At 46.8% G+C, this 20,623-nt stretch overlaps 1 protein-coding gene across 11 annotated transcripts in view; it reads right to left on the bottom strand.

Annotated features, from left to right (window-relative positions):
* Positions 1–11,645, bottom strand: part of OTOF (otoferlin) — a 377,128-nt gene extending 365,483 nt beyond the window's left edge. For all 11 annotated transcript variants that reach the window (XM_088465708.1, XM_088465710.1, XM_088465713.1 and 8 more), the window contains exon 1: positions 11,490–11,645. In XM_088465708.1, coding sequence (XP_088321834.1) covers positions 11,490–11,568 — 79 coding nt within the window. In that variant the 5' untranslated portion in view covers positions 11,569–11,645. The remainder of the gene's footprint in view (positions 1–11,489) is intronic.
* Positions 11,646–20,623: the final 8,978 nt, after the last annotated feature.

Genomic DNA, 20,623 nt, shown 5'->3' with positions numbered 1-20,623 from the left:
TACAGAGCAGAGCTACTGTATTGTGCCTAGTAAACAAAACACACCTGTTGTGATGGCCGATTGGACCATGCAGAACCTATTGTACTGTACAACATTATTATTATTACCTAAATTGGTCTTAAGATTTTTTTTTAATATCTCTTTTGACTTATAAGGTAGAGCAAGTCACTAATCATAAGTGTATTATTCTGCACAGCAAGCCATATACTTCTTTTGCAATAAGCAGAAAGAACTTTCTGTAATGTCTCCTGTAACACAGTAAACCCCTCACATGGGGATCACTGTCCTATTATAGGTGAAACATTGAGTTCCAATGTAGATGTCCTGGTTAGCGTATTGCATCCCTAATGCACATTTTACAGGAATATCTCATTCATGCACTACTGCATACCCAAACCCATTACACCAGATTCATCTCTACCCATCACACTCTACTGTGCCAGAGTCACTACTGCATACCCAAACCCATTACACCAGATCCATCTCTACCCATCACACTCTACTGTGCCCGAGTCACTACTGCATACCCAACCCATTACACCAGACTCATCTCTACCCATCACACTCTACTGTTCCTGACTCACTACTGCATACCCAACCCATTACACCAGACTCATCTCTACCCATCACACTCTACTGTGCCTGAGTCACTACTGCATACCCAACCCATTATACCAGACTCATCTCTACCCATCACACTCTACTGTGCCCGAGTCACTACTGCATACCCAACCCATTACACCAGACTCATCTGTATCCATCACACTCTACTGTTCCCGAGTCACTACTGCATACCCAACCCATTACACCAGACTCATCTCTACCCATCACACTCTACTGTGCCCGAGTCACTACTGCATACCCAACCCATTACACCAGACTCATCTCTATCCATCACACTCTACTGTGCCCGAGTCACTACTGCATACCCAACCCATTACACCAGACTCATCTCTATCCATCACACTCTACTGTGCCCGAGTCACTACTGCATACCCAACCCATTACACCAGACTCATCTCTACCCATCACACTCTACTGTTCCTGACTCACTACTGCATACCAAACCCATTACACCAGACTCATCTCTACCCATCACACTCTACTGTGCCTGAGTCACTACTGCATACCCAACCCATTACACCAGATTCATCTCTACCCATCACACTCTACTGTGCCTGAGTCACTACTGCATACCCAACTCATTATACCAGACTCATCTCTACCCATCACACTCTACTGTGCCTGAGTCACTACTGCATACCCAACCCATTATACCAGACTCATCTCTACCCATCACACTCTACTGTGCCCGAGTCACTACTGCATACCCAACCCATTACACCAGACTCATCTCTACCCATAACACTCTACTGTGCCTGAGTCACTACTGCATACCCAACCCATTACACCAGACTCATCTCTACCCATCACACTCTACTGTTCCTGACTCACTACTGCATACCCAACCCATTACACCAGACTCATCTCTACCCATCACACTCTACTGTGCCTGAGTCACTACTGCATACCCAACCCATTACACCAGATTCATCTCTACCCATCACACTCTACTGTGCCCGAGTCACTACTGCATACCCAACCCATTACACCAGACTCATCTCTACCCATCACACTCTACTGTTCCTGACTCACTACTGCATACCCAAACCCATTATACCAGACTCATCTCTACCCATCACACTCTACTGTGCCCGAGTCACTACTGCATACCCAACCCATTACACCAGATTCATCTCTACCCATCACACTCTACTGTGCCTGAGTCACTACTGCATACCCAACTCATTATACCAGACTCATCTCTACCCATCACACTCTACTGTGCCTGAGTCACTACTGCATACCCAACCCATTATACCAGACTCATCTCTACCCATCACACTCTACTGTGCCCGAGTCACTACTGCATACCCAACCCATTACACCAGACTCATCTCTACCCATAACACTCTACTGTGCCCGAGTCACTACTGCATACCCAACCCATTACACCGGACTCATCTCTACCCATCACACTCTACTGTTCCTGACTCACTACTGCATACCCAACCCATTACACCAGACTCATCTCTACCCATCACACTCTACTGTGCCTGAGTCACTACTGCATACCCAACCCATTACACCAGATTCATCTCTACTCATCACACTCTACTGTGCCCGAGTCACTACTGCATACCCAACCCATTACACCAGATTAATCTCTACCCATCACACTCTACTGTTCCTGACTCACTACTGCATACCCAAACCCATTATACCAGACTCATCTCTACCCATCACACTCTACTGTGCCTGAGTCACTACTGCATACCCAAACCCATTACACCAGATTCATCTCTACCCATCACACTCTACTGTGCCTGAGTCACTACTGCATACCAAACCCATTACACCAGACTCATCTCTACCCATCACACTCTACTGTGCCTGAGTCACTACTGCATACCCAACCCATTATACCAGACTCATCTCTACCCATCACACTCTACTGTGCCCGAGTCACTACTGCATACCCAACCCATTACACAAGACTCATCTCTACCCATCACACTCTACTGTGCCCGAGTCACTACTGCATACCCAACCCATTACACCAGACTCATCTCTATCCATCACACTCTACTGTGCCCGAGTCACTACTGCATACCCAACCCATTACACCAGATTCATCTCTACCCATCACACTCTACTGTGCCTGAGTCACTACTGCATACCCAACCCATTACACCAGATTCATCTCTACCCATCACACTCTACTGTGCCTGAGTCACTACTGCATACCAAACCCATTACACCAGACTCATCTCTACCCATCACACTCTACTGTGCCCGAGGCACTACTGCATACCCAACCCATTACACCAGACACATCTCTACCCATCACACTCTACTGTGCCTGAGTCACTACTGCATACCCAACCCATTATACCAGACTCATCTCTACCCATCACACTCTACTGTTCATGACTCACTACTGCATACCCAACCCATTACACCAGACTCATCTCTAACCATCACACTCTACTGTTCCTGACTCACTACTGCATACCCAACCCATTACACCAGACTCATCTCTACCCATCACACTCTACTGTTCCTGACTCACTACTGCATACCCAACCCATTACACCAGACTCATCTCTACCCATCACACTCTACTGTGCCTGAGTCACTACTGCATACCCAACCCATTATACCAGACTCATCTCTACCCATCACACTCTACTGTGCCTGAGTCACTACTGCATACCCAACCCATTACACCAGACTCATCTCTACCCATCACACTCTACTGTGCCTGAGTCACTACTGCATACCAAACCCATTACACCAGACTCATCTCTACCCATCACACTCTACTGTGCCTGAGTCACTACTGCATATAGGTTCTTCTCTACCCATTACACTCTATTCTTCCTGTCAATACTGCATACCAAACCCATTACACCAGATTATTCTTTACCCATTACGCTTTATTCATCCTGAGTCACTACTGTGTACCCGGTTCTTCTCTACCCATCACACTCTACGGTGCCTGAGTCACTACTGCATACCCAACCCATTACACAAGGTTCATCTCTACCCATTACACTCTATTTTTCCTGTCAATACTGCATACCAAACCCTTTACACCAGATTATACTTTACCCATTACACTTTATTCATCCTGAGTCACTACTGTGTACCCGGTTCTTCTCTACCCATCACACTCTAGTCTTCCTGAGTCACTACTGCATACCCAATCCTTAACATCAGATACTTCTCTATCCATCACACTCTACTGATCCTGAGTCACTACTGCATACCCAACCCATTACACCAGATTCATCTCTACCCATCACACTCTACTGTGCCCGATTCACTACTGCATACCCAACCCATTACACCAGACTCATCTCTACCCATCACACTCTACTGTGCCTGAGTCACTACTGCATACCCAACCCATTACACCAGATTCATCTCTACCCATCACACTCTACTGTGCCTGAGTCACTACTGCATACCCAAACCCATTACACCAGACTCATCTCTACCCATCACACTCTACTGTGCCTGAGTCACTACTGCATACCAAACCCATTACACCAGACTCATCTCTACCCATCACACTCTACTGTGCCTGAGTCACTACTGCATATAGGTTCTTCTCTACCCATTACACTCTATTCTTCCTGTCAATACTGCATACCAAACCCATTACACCAGATTATTCTTTACCCATTACGCTTTATTCATCCTGAGTCACTACTGTGTACCTGGTTCTTCTCTACCCATCACACTCTACGGTGCCTGAGTCACTACTGCATACCCAACCCATTACACAAGGTTCATCTCTACCCATTACACTCTATTTTTCCTGTCAATACTGCATACCAAACCCTTTACACCAGATTATACTTTACCCATTACACTTTATTCATCCTGAGTCACTACTGTGTACCCGGTTCTTCTCTACCCATCACACTCTAGTCTTCCTGAGTCACTACTGCATACCCAATCCTTAACATCAGATACTTCTCTATCCATCACACTCTACTGTTCCTGAGTCACTACTGCATACCCAACCCATTACACCAGATTCATCTCTACCCATCACACTCTACTGTGCCCGATTCACTACTGCATACCCAACCCATTACACCAGACTCATCTCTACCCATCACACTCTACTGTGCCTGAGTCACTACTGCATACCTAACCCATTACACCAGATTCATCTCTACCCATCACACTCTACTGTGCCTGAGTCACTACTGCATACCCAAACCCATTACACCAGACTCATCTCTACCCATCACACTCTACTGTGCCTGAGTCACTACTGCATACCAAACCCATTACACCAGACTCATCTCTACCCATCACACTCTACTGTGCCTGAGTCACTACTGCACATAGGTTCTTCTCTACCCATTACACTCTATTCTTCCTGTCAATACTGCATACCAAACCCATTACACCAGATTATTCTTTACCCATTACGCTTTATTCATCCTGAGTCACTACTGTGTACCCGGTTCTTCTCTACCCATCACACTCTACGGTGCCTGAGTCACTACTGCATACCCAACCCATTACACAAGGTTCATCTCTACCCATTACACTCTATTTTTCCTGTCAATACTGCATACCAAACCCTTTACACCAGATTATACTTTACCCATTACACTTTATTCATCCTGAGTCACTACTGTGTACCCGGTTCTTCTCTACCCATCACACTCTAGTCTTCCTGAGTCACTACTGCATACCCAATCCTTAACATCAGATACTTCTCTATCCATCACACTCTACTGTTCCTGAGTCACTACTGCATACCCAACCCATTACACCAGATTCATCTCTACCCATCACACTCTACTGTGCCCGATTCACTACTGCATACCCAACCCATTACACCAGACTCATCTCTACCCATCACACTCTACTGTGCCTGAGTCACTACTGCATACCCAACCCATTACACCAGATTCATCTCTACCCATCACACTCTACTGTGCCTGAGTCACTACTGCATACCAAACCCATTACACCAGACTCATCTCTACCCATCACACTCTACTGTGCCTGAGTCACTACTGCACATAGGTTCTTCTCTACCCATTACACTCTATTCTTCCTGTCAATACTGCATACCAAACCCATTACACCAGATTATTCTTTACCCATTACGCTTTATTCATCCTGAGTCACTACTGTGTACCCGGTTCTTCTCTACCCATCACACTCTACGGTGCCTGAGTCACTACTGCATACCCAACCCATTACACAAGGTTCATCTCTACCCATTACACTCTATTTTTCCTGTCAATACTGCATACCAAACCCTTTACACCAGATTATACTTTACCCATTACACTTTATTCATCCTGAGTCACTACTGTGTACCCGGTTCTTCTCTACCCATTGCACTCTAGTCTTCCTGAGTCACTACTGCATACCCAATCCTTAACATCAGATACTTCTCTATCCATCACACGCTACTGTTCCTGAGTCACTACTGCATACCCAACCCATTACACCAGGTTCCTTTATATCTATTACACTAAAGTCATCCTGATTCACTAGTGCGTATCCAACTCCTTACACTAGATTCCTCACTAGTCTTCCTCATTTCTAATACTACTATTTTGACTTATTACACTAGAGTCTCACTGATTCACAAGTGCATAGCCTACCTTTTACCCTAGAGTGTGCCCCTAATGCACTAATGCATACCATACTTGCCGACAATCAGTTCCCTCCTTCCGGGAGGGAGCCGATTGTCAGCTAACAGCGGGGGGCTTGCCCGGCCATGATGTCACTTTTGGGGGCGGAGCCGGGGGTGGAGCTGCGTGATCGCGTCATCGTAGCCCCGCCCCCTCTTCACAATGCCATTATTTTTGGCATTGTGAACCAGGGGGCGGGGCCACGATGACGCGATTCAACGCGAATCGCGTCACCGGCCCCCCCGCTGCGGGGGGGTTTTCGTTTATTCTTGGGGGTGGTCGGGAGGGTTGCCGGCTGCCGGGAGGCTTGCCTGCCTTTCCGGGGGGCCGGGAGCGGCACCCGAAAATCGGGAGGCTCCCGGCCAAATCAGGAGGGTAAGCAAGCCTGATGCATACACTACCCATTACCCTAGTGTGCTCCTGATGTCCTAATGCATGCACAACCCATTACCCTAGAGTGTGCCCTTGATGCACTAATGCATACACTATCCATTACCCTAGAGCACAGGTTCACAAACTCGGTCCTCAGGACCCCACACGGTGCATGTTTTACAGGTCTCCTCACAGAATCACAAGTGAAATAATTAGCTCCACCTGTGGATATTTTAAAATGAGTCAGTGAGTAATGAACACACCTGTGCACCTGCTTGGTGACCTGGAAACCGTGACCGTGTGGGGTCCTGAGGACAGTGTTTGAGAACCACTGCCCTAGAGTGTGCTCCTGGTGCACTAGTGCATACACAACCAATTACCCTAGAGTGTGGCCCTGATGCACTATTGCATATACTACCCATTACTTGATTTGCTGGTGAGTTATCTTCATTGTACACTAGATTCATCCTGAATCACCAATGCATGCACATCCATTTACACTAAATTATTGTCTTTCTTTTATGCCACAGTCTTTCTGATTCACTAATGTACTCTCTACAAATTACACTAAATTCTACCTTATGCATAACCATTCCATTAGAGGCTTCCTGTTTTATTTGTGCATATGATACCACTATACTAGAGTCTGATTCATTAGTGCATAATGCATATCCTACCAATTCCACTGGAATCTTGCTGATTCACTAGTGTTGTCTGTATCCATTATACCAGATTCTTCTGTACATAAAACACACTTTAGTCTTGAATCATGAGTGTATCCTCTAGTCTTTATAAGTGTATTATTTAACCATTACACTACATACTTCCTGATTCACTAGTATAATATGAATTGGTATGAAATATGCGGCCATGCGGCCGGCGGTACGATTCCCGTCAGCGGCAGCCCGACAGGAGCAGAGTGCAACGCAGCGGAAGCCCGACAGCGCTGGAAATCCCGATCGTGGATAGGTAAGTATCCACTAACCTAACCTAACCCCCCTAACCCTAACCCTCCTTAGGGGTGCCTATCCTTAACTTCCCCCCCAAGTGCCTAACCCTAATCCCCCCTCTAAGTGCCTAACCCTAACCACCCCCTTCCCCGCTGCCTAAGCCTAAGTCCCCCAGGGGGGTGCCTAACCCTAAGCCCTAAACCTAACCCTCCCCCCCGCTGCTGTCCGCTCGCGGCGCCCGGCATCACTACGATCGTGATGCCGGGCGCCGGTCTCCCGGCGTCGGGGAAATGCGGGCGTCTACATCTAGACGCCCGGCATTTCACCCTTGCCGGGATAAGACAGCCGGGAAGCCGGCTGCCGGTATTTAGTCAGTCGGCTTCCCGATTGCCTCCCATATTTTCTATCCTCTACACTAGTTTTCCTGATTCACTAGTACATTGTTTATCCTTTACACTGCATCCTTCCTTATTCACTAGTATATTGTCTATCCTTTACACTAAGCCTTTCTGATTCACTAGTGCAGCATTGTCTATCTTTTACACTGCAGCCTGATTCACTAGTTCAGCATTGTCTATCCTTTACACTACAGCCTTTCTGATTCACTAGTGCGATATATATCCTTTACACTACAGCCTTCCTGATTCACTAGTGCATTTTCTATCTTTTACACTACAGTTTTCCTGATTGACTAGTACATTGTTTATCCTTTACACTGCAGCCTTCCTTATTCACTAGTGCATTATCTTTCCTTTACTCTACAACCTTCCTTATTCTCTACACTAAAACCTTCCTGTTTCACTAGTGCAGCATTATTTATCCTTTACACTACAGCCTTTCTGATTCACTAGTATATTGTCTATCCTTTACACTAAGCCTTTCTGATTCACTAGTGCAGCATTGTCTATCTTTTACACTGCAGCCTGATTCACTAGTTCAGCATTGTCTATCCTTTACACTACAGCCTTTCTGATTCACTAGTGCGATATATATCCTTTACACTACAGCCTTCCTGATTCACTAGTGCATTTTCTATCTTTTACACTACAGTTTTCCTGATTCACTAGTACATTGTTTATCCTTTACACTGCAGCCTTCCTTATTCACTAGTGCATTATCTTTCCTTTACTCTACAACCTTCCTTATTCTCTACACTAAAACCTTCCTGTTTCACTAGTGCAGCATTATTTATCCTTTACACTACAGCCTTTCTGATTCACTAGTTCTGCATTGTCTATCCTTTACACTACAGCCTGATTCACTAGTGTGATATCTATCCTTTACACTACAGCCTTTCTGATTCACTAGTGCATTTACTATCTTTTACACTACAGTTTTCCTGATTCACTAGTACATTGTTTATCCTTTACAACAGCCTTCCTTATTCACTAGGGCATTATGTTTCCTTTACACTACAACCTTCCTTATTCACTAGTATATTGTCTATCCTTTATACTACAGCCTTCCTGATTCACTAATGCAGCATTATCTCTCCTTTACACTACAGCCTTCCTGATTCACTTGTGTGTTGTCTATCCTTTACACTACAGCCTTCCTGATTCACTAGTGCAGCATTGTCTATCCTTTACACTACAGCCTTTCTGATTCACTAGTGCAGCATTGTCTATCCTTACACTACAGCCTTCCTGATTCACTAGTGCAGCATTGTCTATCCTTTACACTACAGCCTTTCTGATTCACTAGTGCAGCATTGTCTATCCTTACACTACAGCCTTTCTGATTCACTAGTTCAGCATTGTCTATCCTTACACTACAGCCTTTCTGATTCACTAGTGCAGCATTGTCTATCCTGTACACTACAGCCTTTCTGATTCACTAGTGCAGCATTGTCTATCCTTTACACTACAGCCTTTCTGATTCACTAGTGCAGCATTGTCTATCCTTTAAACTACAGCCTTTCTGATTCACTAGTGCAGCATTGTCTATCCTTTACACTACAGCCTTTCTGATTCACTAGTGCAGCATTGTCTATCCTTTAAACTACAGCCTTTCTGATTCACTAGTGCAGCATTGTCTATCCTTTACACTACAGTCTTTCTGATTCACTAGTGCAGCATTGTCTATCCTTTACACTACAGCCTTTCTGATTCACTAGTGCAGCATTATCTATCCTTTACACTACAGCCTTTCTGATTCACTAGTGCAGCATTGTCTATCCTTTACACTACAGCCTTTCTGATTCACTAGTGCAGCATTGTCTATCCTTACACTACAGCCTTTCTGATTCACTAGTGCAGCATTGTCTATCCTTTACATTACAGCCTTTCTGATTCACTAGAGCAGCATTGTCTATCCTTTACACTACAATCTTCCTGATTCACTAGTGCAGCATTGTCTATCCTTTACACTACAATCTTCCTGATTCACTAGTGCAGCATTGTCTATCCTTTACACTACAATCTTCCTGATTCACTAGTGCAGCATTGTCTTTCCTTTACACTACAGCCTTTCTGATTCACTAGTGCAGCATTGTCTATCTTTCACACTACTGCCTTCCTGATTCCCTTGTGCGTTATATATCCTTCACACTACAGCCTTTCTGTTTCACTAGTTACCTTATCTATCCTTCACACTACAGTTTTCATGATTTACTAGTACATTAATTACCCTTTAGACTGCAGCCTTCCTTATTCACTAGTGCATTATGTTTCCTTTACGCTACAACCTTCCTTATTCACTAGTATATCCTTTACACTACAGCCTTCCTGATTCACTAGTGCAGCATTATCTCTCCTTTACAATACAGCCTTTTTGATTCACTAGTGTGTTGTCTATCCTTTACAATACAGCCTTCCTGATTCACTAGTGCAGCATTACCTCTCCTTTACACTACAGCCTTCCTCATTCACTTGTGAGCTATCTTTCACACTGCAGCCTTCCTGATTCACTTGTGCATTGAATTGCTTTCACACTACAGCCTTCCTCATTCACTTGTGCATTGTTGATCCTTTGCACTATAGCTTTCCCGATTTACTAGTGCATTGTGTATCACAGGCTTATTTGCTCTGTACATCATTCCCATTGCACAAGAGCCTCTTGGTCTACTAGCACTAGCTCTGCCCATTACACTAGAGACCTTTGATTGATATAATACAGTTAATACCCATTACATTAAAATGCCATTAAGGTTCAATGACACATGTACAAACAATTAGACTAAAGGGATTTCCTGAGTCACTAGTGCACATCCTATCCATTATTCCAGACAATAGCGTATTATTTTTTTTCTTGCTCTCTCTGCATAGCCCTTCTGTGTGCAGGTTTTTTGCCACGTACGGCTCATATGTGTTTTCAGTGACAGCGACTATGAGGTGCCCCAGGGATCTGTCAGAGCTAAACCCCAGGGGAAACACGCCTCTCAGACCATGCACTAGAGTGCCCCCTTGTTTCACCAGCGCATGCTCAGCGCAGATCCTCCTAGACTTGGACCCATACACCTCCAGGTCTTTGCCATATGTCAATGTGGAGAGAGTGGACATCATGCCATAACGTCACATCCCCAAATCCCTCCAGGACCCCTGCCCCTCTCCTGTAAGTTGAGGCTGGACCCAGGACATGCAGACGTAGGAAATGGCTACATCTGGAAATACAAGATAGAATTCCTCGCAGCACAGCAGCAACCACAAGTTTCCCTGACCTGCTGTACAGGTTACTGCATTCCCATGCAACGGGGGTCTAGTGCAGCACAGACAGGGTTAAGGACTACCCCATCATCTCTTCCCTCCTCCAGTTCTGCAGAGAACTTTTCTTATTCCCCCTCCCACACACACACTGTACACACACACTGTACACACACACACTGTACACACAGACACACACATGGACACACACATACACATGCATGCTCCATCCTCCAGGAATAATGCATGGAAGACAGGGAGAGAGAGAGAGTGCAGGGCTTAGGTACCTCTGAAAGCCACTTTGGCGATCCGGTCGCCCTTTCCCCGCAGGTCGGTCACGGTCTTCAGGTGAACTATGAGAGCCATAGCGATGAGCAGGAGAGGCTCTCATCCAGGCAGTGCGGTGCTGATGGGGAGAGCCGGAGAATCCTCAGCTGCCTCAGGAGCTGTTCTGTGCATTGGCAGAGGAGAGGGGGGTTTGCTCTATGTAGTGTTAATCTCCTCCCATCTCAGTGACTCCGGATCACTCTGTCCCCTTTTCCTGCCTTGTGCAGATACCAGACCTGTAAATAATTCACAATTCCTCCCAGTTTCTCCTGCCAGCGTCAGCGCAAAACAACAACAACAACAACAACGCCACAAGAGCAAACCGGCTGACGCACCAAAGGGTTAAACCTGGGACAGCCATCTGGAAAGGGGCACTAATCGTTAACCCTTCGGTGCCCAAGTTGGCAGCCTGGCACTTCACGTGGAGCGTCAACCCACCTGAGGCGCCGTCCATCATTGTGTCCTGGGGGTGGAAATGTACTACGCCATGGAGAGTGGTAAAGTGGAGAGAGATAAAGTACCAACCAATCAGCTCCTGTCATTTTTCAAATACAGCCTATAACTTGACAGGAGCTGATTGATTGGTTCTTTTACCTCTCTCCACTTTATGACTCTCCCAGGCTTAGTACATAAAGGGGTCTATTTACTAAGCAGTGATAAGAGACAGAGTGAAAAGTGATAAGAAAGTGATGAGGTGCCAGCCAATCAGCTCCCAACTGTCATTTTTCAAACACAGCTTGTGAGATGACAGTTGGGAGCTGATTGGCTGGTACCTTATCACTTTCTTATCACTTTTCACTCTGTCTCCTAACACTGCTTAGTAACTAGACCCCTTAGTACACATCCAGCTTCCCGCGTCCAAACCCTGAAAAGAGATTTCAGCGCAATTAGGGGAAAAAAAAAAAAAAATTCTTCTAGCTAATTACCCTGATGAAAGGTTTTCGCTTCTCGCTGGAGCAATGCACATGTACTAAAAAATAGCAGAGACGAGCTGAATTTTTCAACAGTGTTCCTGATTCACTACCGTACGCAACTGCGATTACGCACGCAATCGGGCAATTGTGCATGCATGAACCAGCCGCTGCGATCAGGACTGCGATCACAGTGACTACACAGACCCATCGCAGAGTGATTGACAGGAAGTGCCATTTGTGGGAGGCGACAGGGGGGGGTGGTCTGCGAAACGCAGGCGTTGCAGTGCGTTCGGACGCTGTTGCAGGGGCCTGCATAAATTAGCCACTGCGATGCCCTGCGCAACCTGAGGACTCATAGCGTGCGCTGAAGTTAGCAATTCCTGAAGTGTAAGTGTGCGTGACGCTGCGATGGTACTCGATTGTACCGATGGTTTCGCAGTCTTGTTAAACAATACAGATGTGTGCTAAGTAAGGTGGGCGTTCCTGTGTAGTGCTGCGACGGCATAGCGATCTCAATGGATTAGCAAATTATTGCATTTGAACTGCGTGCGTAATCGCTATTGCATTCGCAGGTGCGTTCCGTAGTGAATCAGCCCCAGTGTTCCGTGGGATATTCGTCTCATCGTGGACTGCGTTGCGGAATGCAGGTCGTATGCCCCCTAGGATTTGCTTTTAATTTATTTATTTTTTTGCGCAGAATCTCTTTTTGTTTTGTTGCGCCCAGAATGCTTCTGTTATTCTTATCACTTACTATTCCCCACCCCACACAGAATTGCTGCTATTAAACAGTCGTGTTACAGTATATAGCTACATATTATACAGCTCTGTACAGGGAATATGTAATCATCCCCATTTATCCCTGCCACGGGAGCCCACAATCTGTGTAACCTACGGCACACTGGGCTTCTTTTCATCTGAAGCCAATTAACACACCAGTATGTCTGTACAGTGTGTGGGTGGAAACTCACACAAGCACGGGGAGGACATACAAGCTCCACACAAATAGGGCCTGGTCGGGACTGAAACCATGACACTAGGGCTTCCAGGGAGCAACGCTCACCACTGCACCACCATGTTGCCCAGAATGAGTTGATACTGTAGTCGTATATCATACAATATGGCCAAAACCATGTGCCTCTGTGAATCGTCCTGTTCTGCCACAAAACGTCATTTGCATAAAGTTTCACAAAAAAGCTTATCTCTATAATAAGTGATGATGTCTCCATCCTATCTACTTACTGTGCAACTTGGTACTTTGGGCCTGATTCTGACCAGGGCGCTTGCAACTGGGTCAATGGTGGCCCAGAGCGCATGCGCACGACAGAGCCGGCTCCGTCATGCGCATGCGCGAGACCCGGATAGCGACGGGCAATCCGTCGCTCCGGGTCTCGCACCAAAGGGGGCGTGCTGTCGATGTTGAGTGACAGTACGCCCCCTTTGGTGGGCGGGCCGGGGGGGGGGTGGCTGCCCAAACGGAGGCGTTCCCATGAGAACAGTCACTGGATAGATTCCGGCTCTGTTAGAGCCGAAATCTCTCTGGGGCTTGCGGCAACAAGACCCTACCACAAGGGTCTCGTCGCAAGCCCAATGGTTGCAATGGTATTGACCATCGCGACCATCATCATGGCCGCTCGCTATAGCTGTGGGTGGTCACCCACAGCTATGCGAGCGGCCAGGAGGCCGTTCTAAAAAAAAAAAAAAAAAAGACCGGCCCTGATTCAGAGCGAGCGCTTTGTCAGAGCGACCGGCTCTGAATCAGGGCCTTTGTGTTTAAACGTTATTACCTATTGCAATTAGCTAGGCTGAATTAATTAGAGGCCTATGTATTAATAATCGTGGTACTGCTGCGATCGTTAACGGTCCAACTCGCCGGAAATAGTTTCATTTTTAATAAGAATATGCCGGCTATGTATTAACGGGAACTCGCAGGGACAGGGGTTGAGGTTACATTTGGGCATGCATAAAGGGGTCTATTTATTATCCCTTAATTTCTACAAAAGTAGGTGAAAATTAACATTGTCACCTTTTACTTTGGCAGAAATTAAGTATCGGGGCCATTCATGATAAAGGTGACGCAGGAGGAGACGCGTATATCTCCTGCTTACCATTCAGTCCCGGTGTATGCCGGCGTTCCCATACACTAGTATGGGGCCTAAATTCATCAACCTCCGACAATACTACATTTTCATAAGTTCTACGCCCTCTGCGATCACTTTACTCCCTATAACGGCCAGCTGGGTATGCCCTGACGTCGGTCTGCTCATGTGCGAGTGGGCAGCAGTGGGGAGGGATCCTACGGAATGTAACTCATAGGCTTCAACGGGCTAACGCCATTTAAAGATGGCGTAAAGTGCCGGGACTAAGCTTAGTAAATCTGACAGCTTCGCAGCTCCCACAGAAGCATGTGGAAGGAAAGGGAAAGTGGTGTACAGTATATGGAGATACCTGCTGCATTCCCACCATGATACATTGGGGTGATACTTAATATTTGCAAATATCCGGCAAATATTATTTGATAAATAAGCCCCATACACATGAACAGGTGCACTTTCCAACAAGCATTCATGTCACTGCGACGATGATGGCGGGGTTCCGAAGTGTTAAATGTCTGTTCTATGTACTATGGGAGCGCTCATTTCACACTTGTGATTCGCTTATTAACTGCATTATAACCTCATGTCAGCGGTGTTTGCCGGCGCTGATTGCCGCAGGTGAGCACTGAGAGACGTTTATCAATTATCGGGGTTTTAGACGTGACAATTGTCGTTTCTTATCGTCGCTATTTGCGGCAATAAGAGGTTATATACCGCCAGAGTGCATCATGCAGGGACAGGAGAGCAGGAGGTGGTGTAGACTGAGAGATCTGCAGTATTTAGTTAGACAGCCAATAGAATGATACCACATGGTCAACAGGCAATAGGTCAACAGCGTCAAATGGTCAACAGAGGTAAAACGTTTATTGTTAAATGGGCGACACTAACTAAGGTAGACGGTAAAATGGTCGACACAGAAAATGTCAATGCATTTTTTATTTTATTCTAACCCCAATCCTCTCCCTAGTGCAGGGGTGGGCAGTAAGCTGCCCTCCAGCTGTTGTTGAACTGCAAATCCCAGCATGCATTGCAACATTTTTAGCATGGCCAAATAGCAAAACTGTGGCAGGGCATGCTGGTATGAGTAGTTCTACAACAGCTGGGTGCCTACCCTCCCCTTACCCTAGTGCCTCCCCTCCCCTTAGTGCTCAACCCTTACCGCCCCCTTCCACAGCCTAACCCTATCCCTCCGCCAAGTGCCTAATCCTAACCCTCAGCCTAACCCTAACCCTCCACCAAGTGCATAATCCTAACCCTCCACCAAGTGCATAATCCTAACCCTCCACTAAATGCCTAACCCTAGCCCTCAGCCTAACCCTCCACCAAGTGCCTAACCCTCAGCCTAACCCTCCGCCAATTGCCTAATCCTCAGCCTAACCATCCTCCAAGTGCATAATCATAACCCTCAGCCTAACCCTAACCCTCCGCCAAGTGCCTAATCCTAACCCTCCGCCAAGTGCCTAATCCTAAACCTCAGCCTAACCCTAACCCTCCGCCAAGTGCCTAACCCTCAGCCTAACCCTAACCCTCTGCCAAGTGCCTAACCCTCAGTCTAACCCTAACCCTCCGCCAATTGCCTAATCCTCAGCCTAACCATCCTCCAAGTGCATAATCATAACCCTCAGCCTAACCCTAACCCTCCGCCAAGTGCCTAATCCTAACCCTCATCCTAACCCTCCGCCAAGTGCCTAATCCTAAAAATCATCCTAACCCTAACCCTCCGCCAATTGCCTAATCCTAACCCTCATCCTAACCCTAACCCTCCGCCAAGTGCCTAATCCTAAACCTCATCCTAACCCTAACCCTCCGCCAAGTGCATAATCCTAAACCTCATCCTAACCCTAACCCTCCACCAAGTGCCTAATCCTCAGGCTAAACCTAACCCTCCGCCAAGTGCCTAATCCTAACCCTCAGCCTAACCCTCCGCCACGTGCCTAATCCTAACCCTCATCCTAACCCTCCTCCAAGTGCCTAATCCTAACCCTCATCCTAACCCTAACCCTCCGCCAAGTGCCTAATCCTAAACCTCATCCTAACCCTCCACCAAAGTGCCTAATCCTAAACCTCAGCCTAACCCTCCGCCAAGTGCCTAATCCTCAGGCTAAACCTAACCCTCCGCCAAGTGCCTAATCCTCAGGCTAAACCTAACCCTCCGCCAAGTGCCTAATCCTAACCCTCAGCCTAACCCTCTGCCACGTGCCTAATCCTAAACCTCAGCCTAACCCTCCGCCAAGTGCCTAATCCTCAGCCTAACCATCCGCCAAGTGCCTAATCCTAAACCTCAGACTAACCCTCCGCCAAGTGCCTAATCGTCAGCCTGAACCTAACCCTCCGCCAAATGCCTAATCTTAACCCTCACCCTAAAAATCATTAAAAAAATCATAAAAATGTGTCCACTTTTTCTGTGTCGACCATTTGCGTGTTGACCTTTTGATCCTGTCAAACTAAGTCCATGTCCACCTTTTAAATGCTGACCATTTGACCCTGCCGAACTTTCGCCCATGTCAACCATTCACATGTCGACCACCTGGAGTCGACCTATTGACTGCCTAACTAGACCAGGCTGTTGTGAAGTGTGCCGCGGCGGCGGCCAGAGCCGCCAGGCACGTTATACAATAGTTGCGGCCCTGGCTGCCGCTAAGCTCCTCTGGGAGGCTCAGGCGCAGCCGGGACATCACCTACCTAGACACGGCAGCGTGACATCACAGGTCACGCATGCACGCCGTGTTGGCCGTCTGCTCTGCTAGCCAACCCACTCTCTCTCTACCGCCCACGTGCATGCCTACCTGTATGCCCGCCCACCTGCCTGGACGCCAGCCTGCACGCTCGCCCGCTGCTGACAGCTCTGCTGTATCAGAGAGTGAAGTTTTTTCTGTTGTTGATCACTGTGCATGATATTTCTCTGTGGGGCCAGCCAAGGTTTTTTTTTTAGCGGGACCAATGTGGCATAGTTTTGTTTTGTTTTCTGTGTGGATGAGCCCAATACTGTACTGTGATAGGTAGTTGCAAATATTGTTTTATTATGTTTTAACTATGAGTTAAAACATAATAAATAATGAACATATTAGTTAAATCATATTTTGCAGGGTTGCACTGAACGGCAGGTCCTCAATTCAGATCTTATGGGTGGATTTCACATTCATTTAAAAACTCCTAGTTCTCTAATTTCGGCATCCCTGAGCCCAGAGGGGAGCTATGATCTGACAGCACTGTGCCACTTATGCTATAACACCGGCCATCCCAGGCTGTATTCATCAGCAATGATGAGGTTAATTTACTTACAGAGAGTCACTAAAAGGTGAAAAGCTATTCAAAAGTTTCCAGTTGAGTAAATGGGGAAATGAGATACTGGGTAACTGAACTTTCTCATTGTGATAAAGCACATATTACATAGTTACAATACACAATAGTAAAAAGTCATAAGGTGCCCATTCATTCTTGCAATTAACCAATAGAGATACAAAACCCCCTTATAACTCTAATTGAAAGAACCACACGGACAATAAGTGCTTGGATTAAAAGGTCACAGCTTTTATTAATCATGGGCGCTATATATTTCTGAGAGGTGGCAAAGAAGACGCTACCTGGTCATCTCCAGCCACGTTAAATATACACAGGGTGAGAGACGACTAAAACGCCCCTCCTAAAGACACAACTGCGCTGCAAAGGACCCATTGCCCCTTGCTCGGGCACAGACTGAGCGCCCCCACAGAGAAGCGCCCAGGTCCCCTCGCATGAGTAGGACACCTGGCCTTACTTCGAAGGGGCAAGTGCCCCACAGCGACCTCTTGCGTCACATGTGGGCGCTGATCTGCAGCGCAATCCCGCCTAGCTGCACCTCAACTGAAAGCAATTATTGAATACCCCACTAAAGTATTGTATTCTTTTGGGAAAAAAAATCCTTTTCTACTTCCAGTAGTGTCCACTAGGTGGCTATGTTGCATTTAACAAACTCATCTGATTTAACGGGACTATTGTATTTATTAATACAGTCCTGATTGCGGCAATGAAAAAAAAAATATCATAATTTAACAAGATAACATTGCTGGGTCTTACTCTGAAGATGTACACGTGAGATGCCTGCAACTACAGCCATGCTACATGTGACTCAGGGCCTGATTCAGACCCGGACGCTAGGAAGCGTTTGCTCGTAGCTGCCGATGGTTCGCATTGTGAGCATGCGTATACATCGCACTGTGCGAACCACTGCGAAAGATCGGGAAGTGTTCGCTCGCCGAGTGACAGGAGAGGCCGTTTGTGGGTGGTGACCACTAGAAACGGGGGAGTGGAGGTGCGAACGCAGGCGTGCCCGTGCGTCTTAATGCCGTTTCAGAGGAGTGCATAATCACACTGAAGTGCTCGCAGTGCTTGCATCAGGGTACGGTCAGCCACCAGCGCTGCAATCGCTTCCGATGGTACCAGATGTACCGATGGTAGCATACACTTCCTGGACATGACGTGCATTAATAGGCATCTTAAGACGTGGGTGTCTGCATAAACAGGGCGATCGCACGCCAAGACATAGTGGGCGTGTTTATGCCTTGCCGTGCGTTTGCCTGCCTTGACGTCACTTAGCTGAATTTGCATACGCTGGGAACGAGCGTACACATCTAACGAGCGTGTCTGGATCAGGTCCTCAGATCCCAGGGTCGGGATAAGTTCTCATCATGTTTTTTCCCCCTGTGTATTATCAAAAAAGAAAAAGAAGGAAGGTCGATTTCCATTGGTTTACATCAAGAGAGAAGTCTCTGTGTTTTTTTAATAAAGTTGTAAAAGATACATTTTGGAGAAGTACTTAATTAACACTTATTTTTATGTCTGTGTATTATTAACTCTACTTATATAATAAGCAGCATTTTAGGGAGCATCCGCCGTTATACTGGTAGCACTGCTGATCATCCCAGGGGTCCCAATTATTTCCAGCACCCACGTACTCACTGCCCAGGGGTGCTGAGAAGAGCCCCAGTTTTCTTTACTACAGGGCTGATAGTGTTTGGGGCCACGAAAACCAGTGAAAGATGTGGCGGTCATCATTGTCCGCAAAGAAGTTGATAATCACAACGCTTGGCTGATGATGATGACCACAGAATCCAGACGCATCTTTACGTTAGACATATCATTGACTGCCTTATGTTTGCTTTGGACGCCTACAGTATCTTCAGATACCTGCAGCTCACAATACAGACGTAGGCACACATGTCCCTCTTTTAGACTGTAAGCTCACATGACCAGGATCCCTTCTTCCCTTTGTCTCACCTCTGCCCTTCTTCAGTCAGCCTCCCAAGTGCTGTATCTTCAGCTATGATTTCATACACAGACTGCAAACCTTTGTGGTGCTTTATGAATGAACATTGGTGGTGGTGGTGAAGATGGTGAAGTGGGCAGATGCATCTTTTCATCTATGACCTTTGGATCCCACCAGGAATGTCAATTCACAAAGGGTTGCCATGAAGTTTAGAGAGAAAGTGGTGAGGGACATTTTATAGTTGAGGTTGGGTTACCAACACCCCCAACCCTGGGGTGGGTGATAGACTAAACAGAGGTCCATCAGTATGTTTGGGTAAGGACACATTGGTCAACCATTTCCTTGATCGGAAGAAGAACGCAACACAAAGACAAGGTGTCAATTTGTGTAGCGGAAGAGATGAATCAGTGGTTCCATGGCAACAGTGTAAACAAGCATGAAGTCCATGTGGCCGGGACGTGGTCACCATTCCTGTGGTCGGGATGCCGGCGCACAGAATACTGGCACTGGAATCCCGACATTAGGGCACTACGGGGAGAGTTAGGCTGCAGGGGGGATTAGGCTGTGGGAGGAGAGATTTAGGGTGCAGGAAAGGTGGTTTAGGGGGAGGGTTAGGACACTTACCTACCTGTGTCAGGATTCCGACTGTTGGGTTGCCGCTGTCGGTACTCTCACATCCCGACCGACGGGGTCCCATATCCAGCCCTTGTGGCCTACCATGGGAGTCTCCAGGTTATTGGTATCTCAGGAACATGGGGGGGGGGGAGCCTTGGGCAGGCCAGACCCTTGGCCTACAAACTTATTACATTTGAAGGAAATTAGCTGGACTGTTTGACTGTGTG

The sequence above is a fragment of the Taudactylus pleione genome, unplaced genomic scaffold (genome assembly GCF_031769625.1).
Source record: "Taudactylus pleione unplaced genomic scaffold, aTauple2 ptg000063l, whole genome shotgun sequence".
Classification (NCBI taxonomy): domain Eukaryota; kingdom Metazoa; phylum Chordata; class Amphibia; order Anura; family Myobatrachidae; genus Taudactylus; species Taudactylus pleione.
Note: the sequence above shows the minus strand (reverse complement) of the source record. Positions and strands in the feature narration are given on the sequence as shown.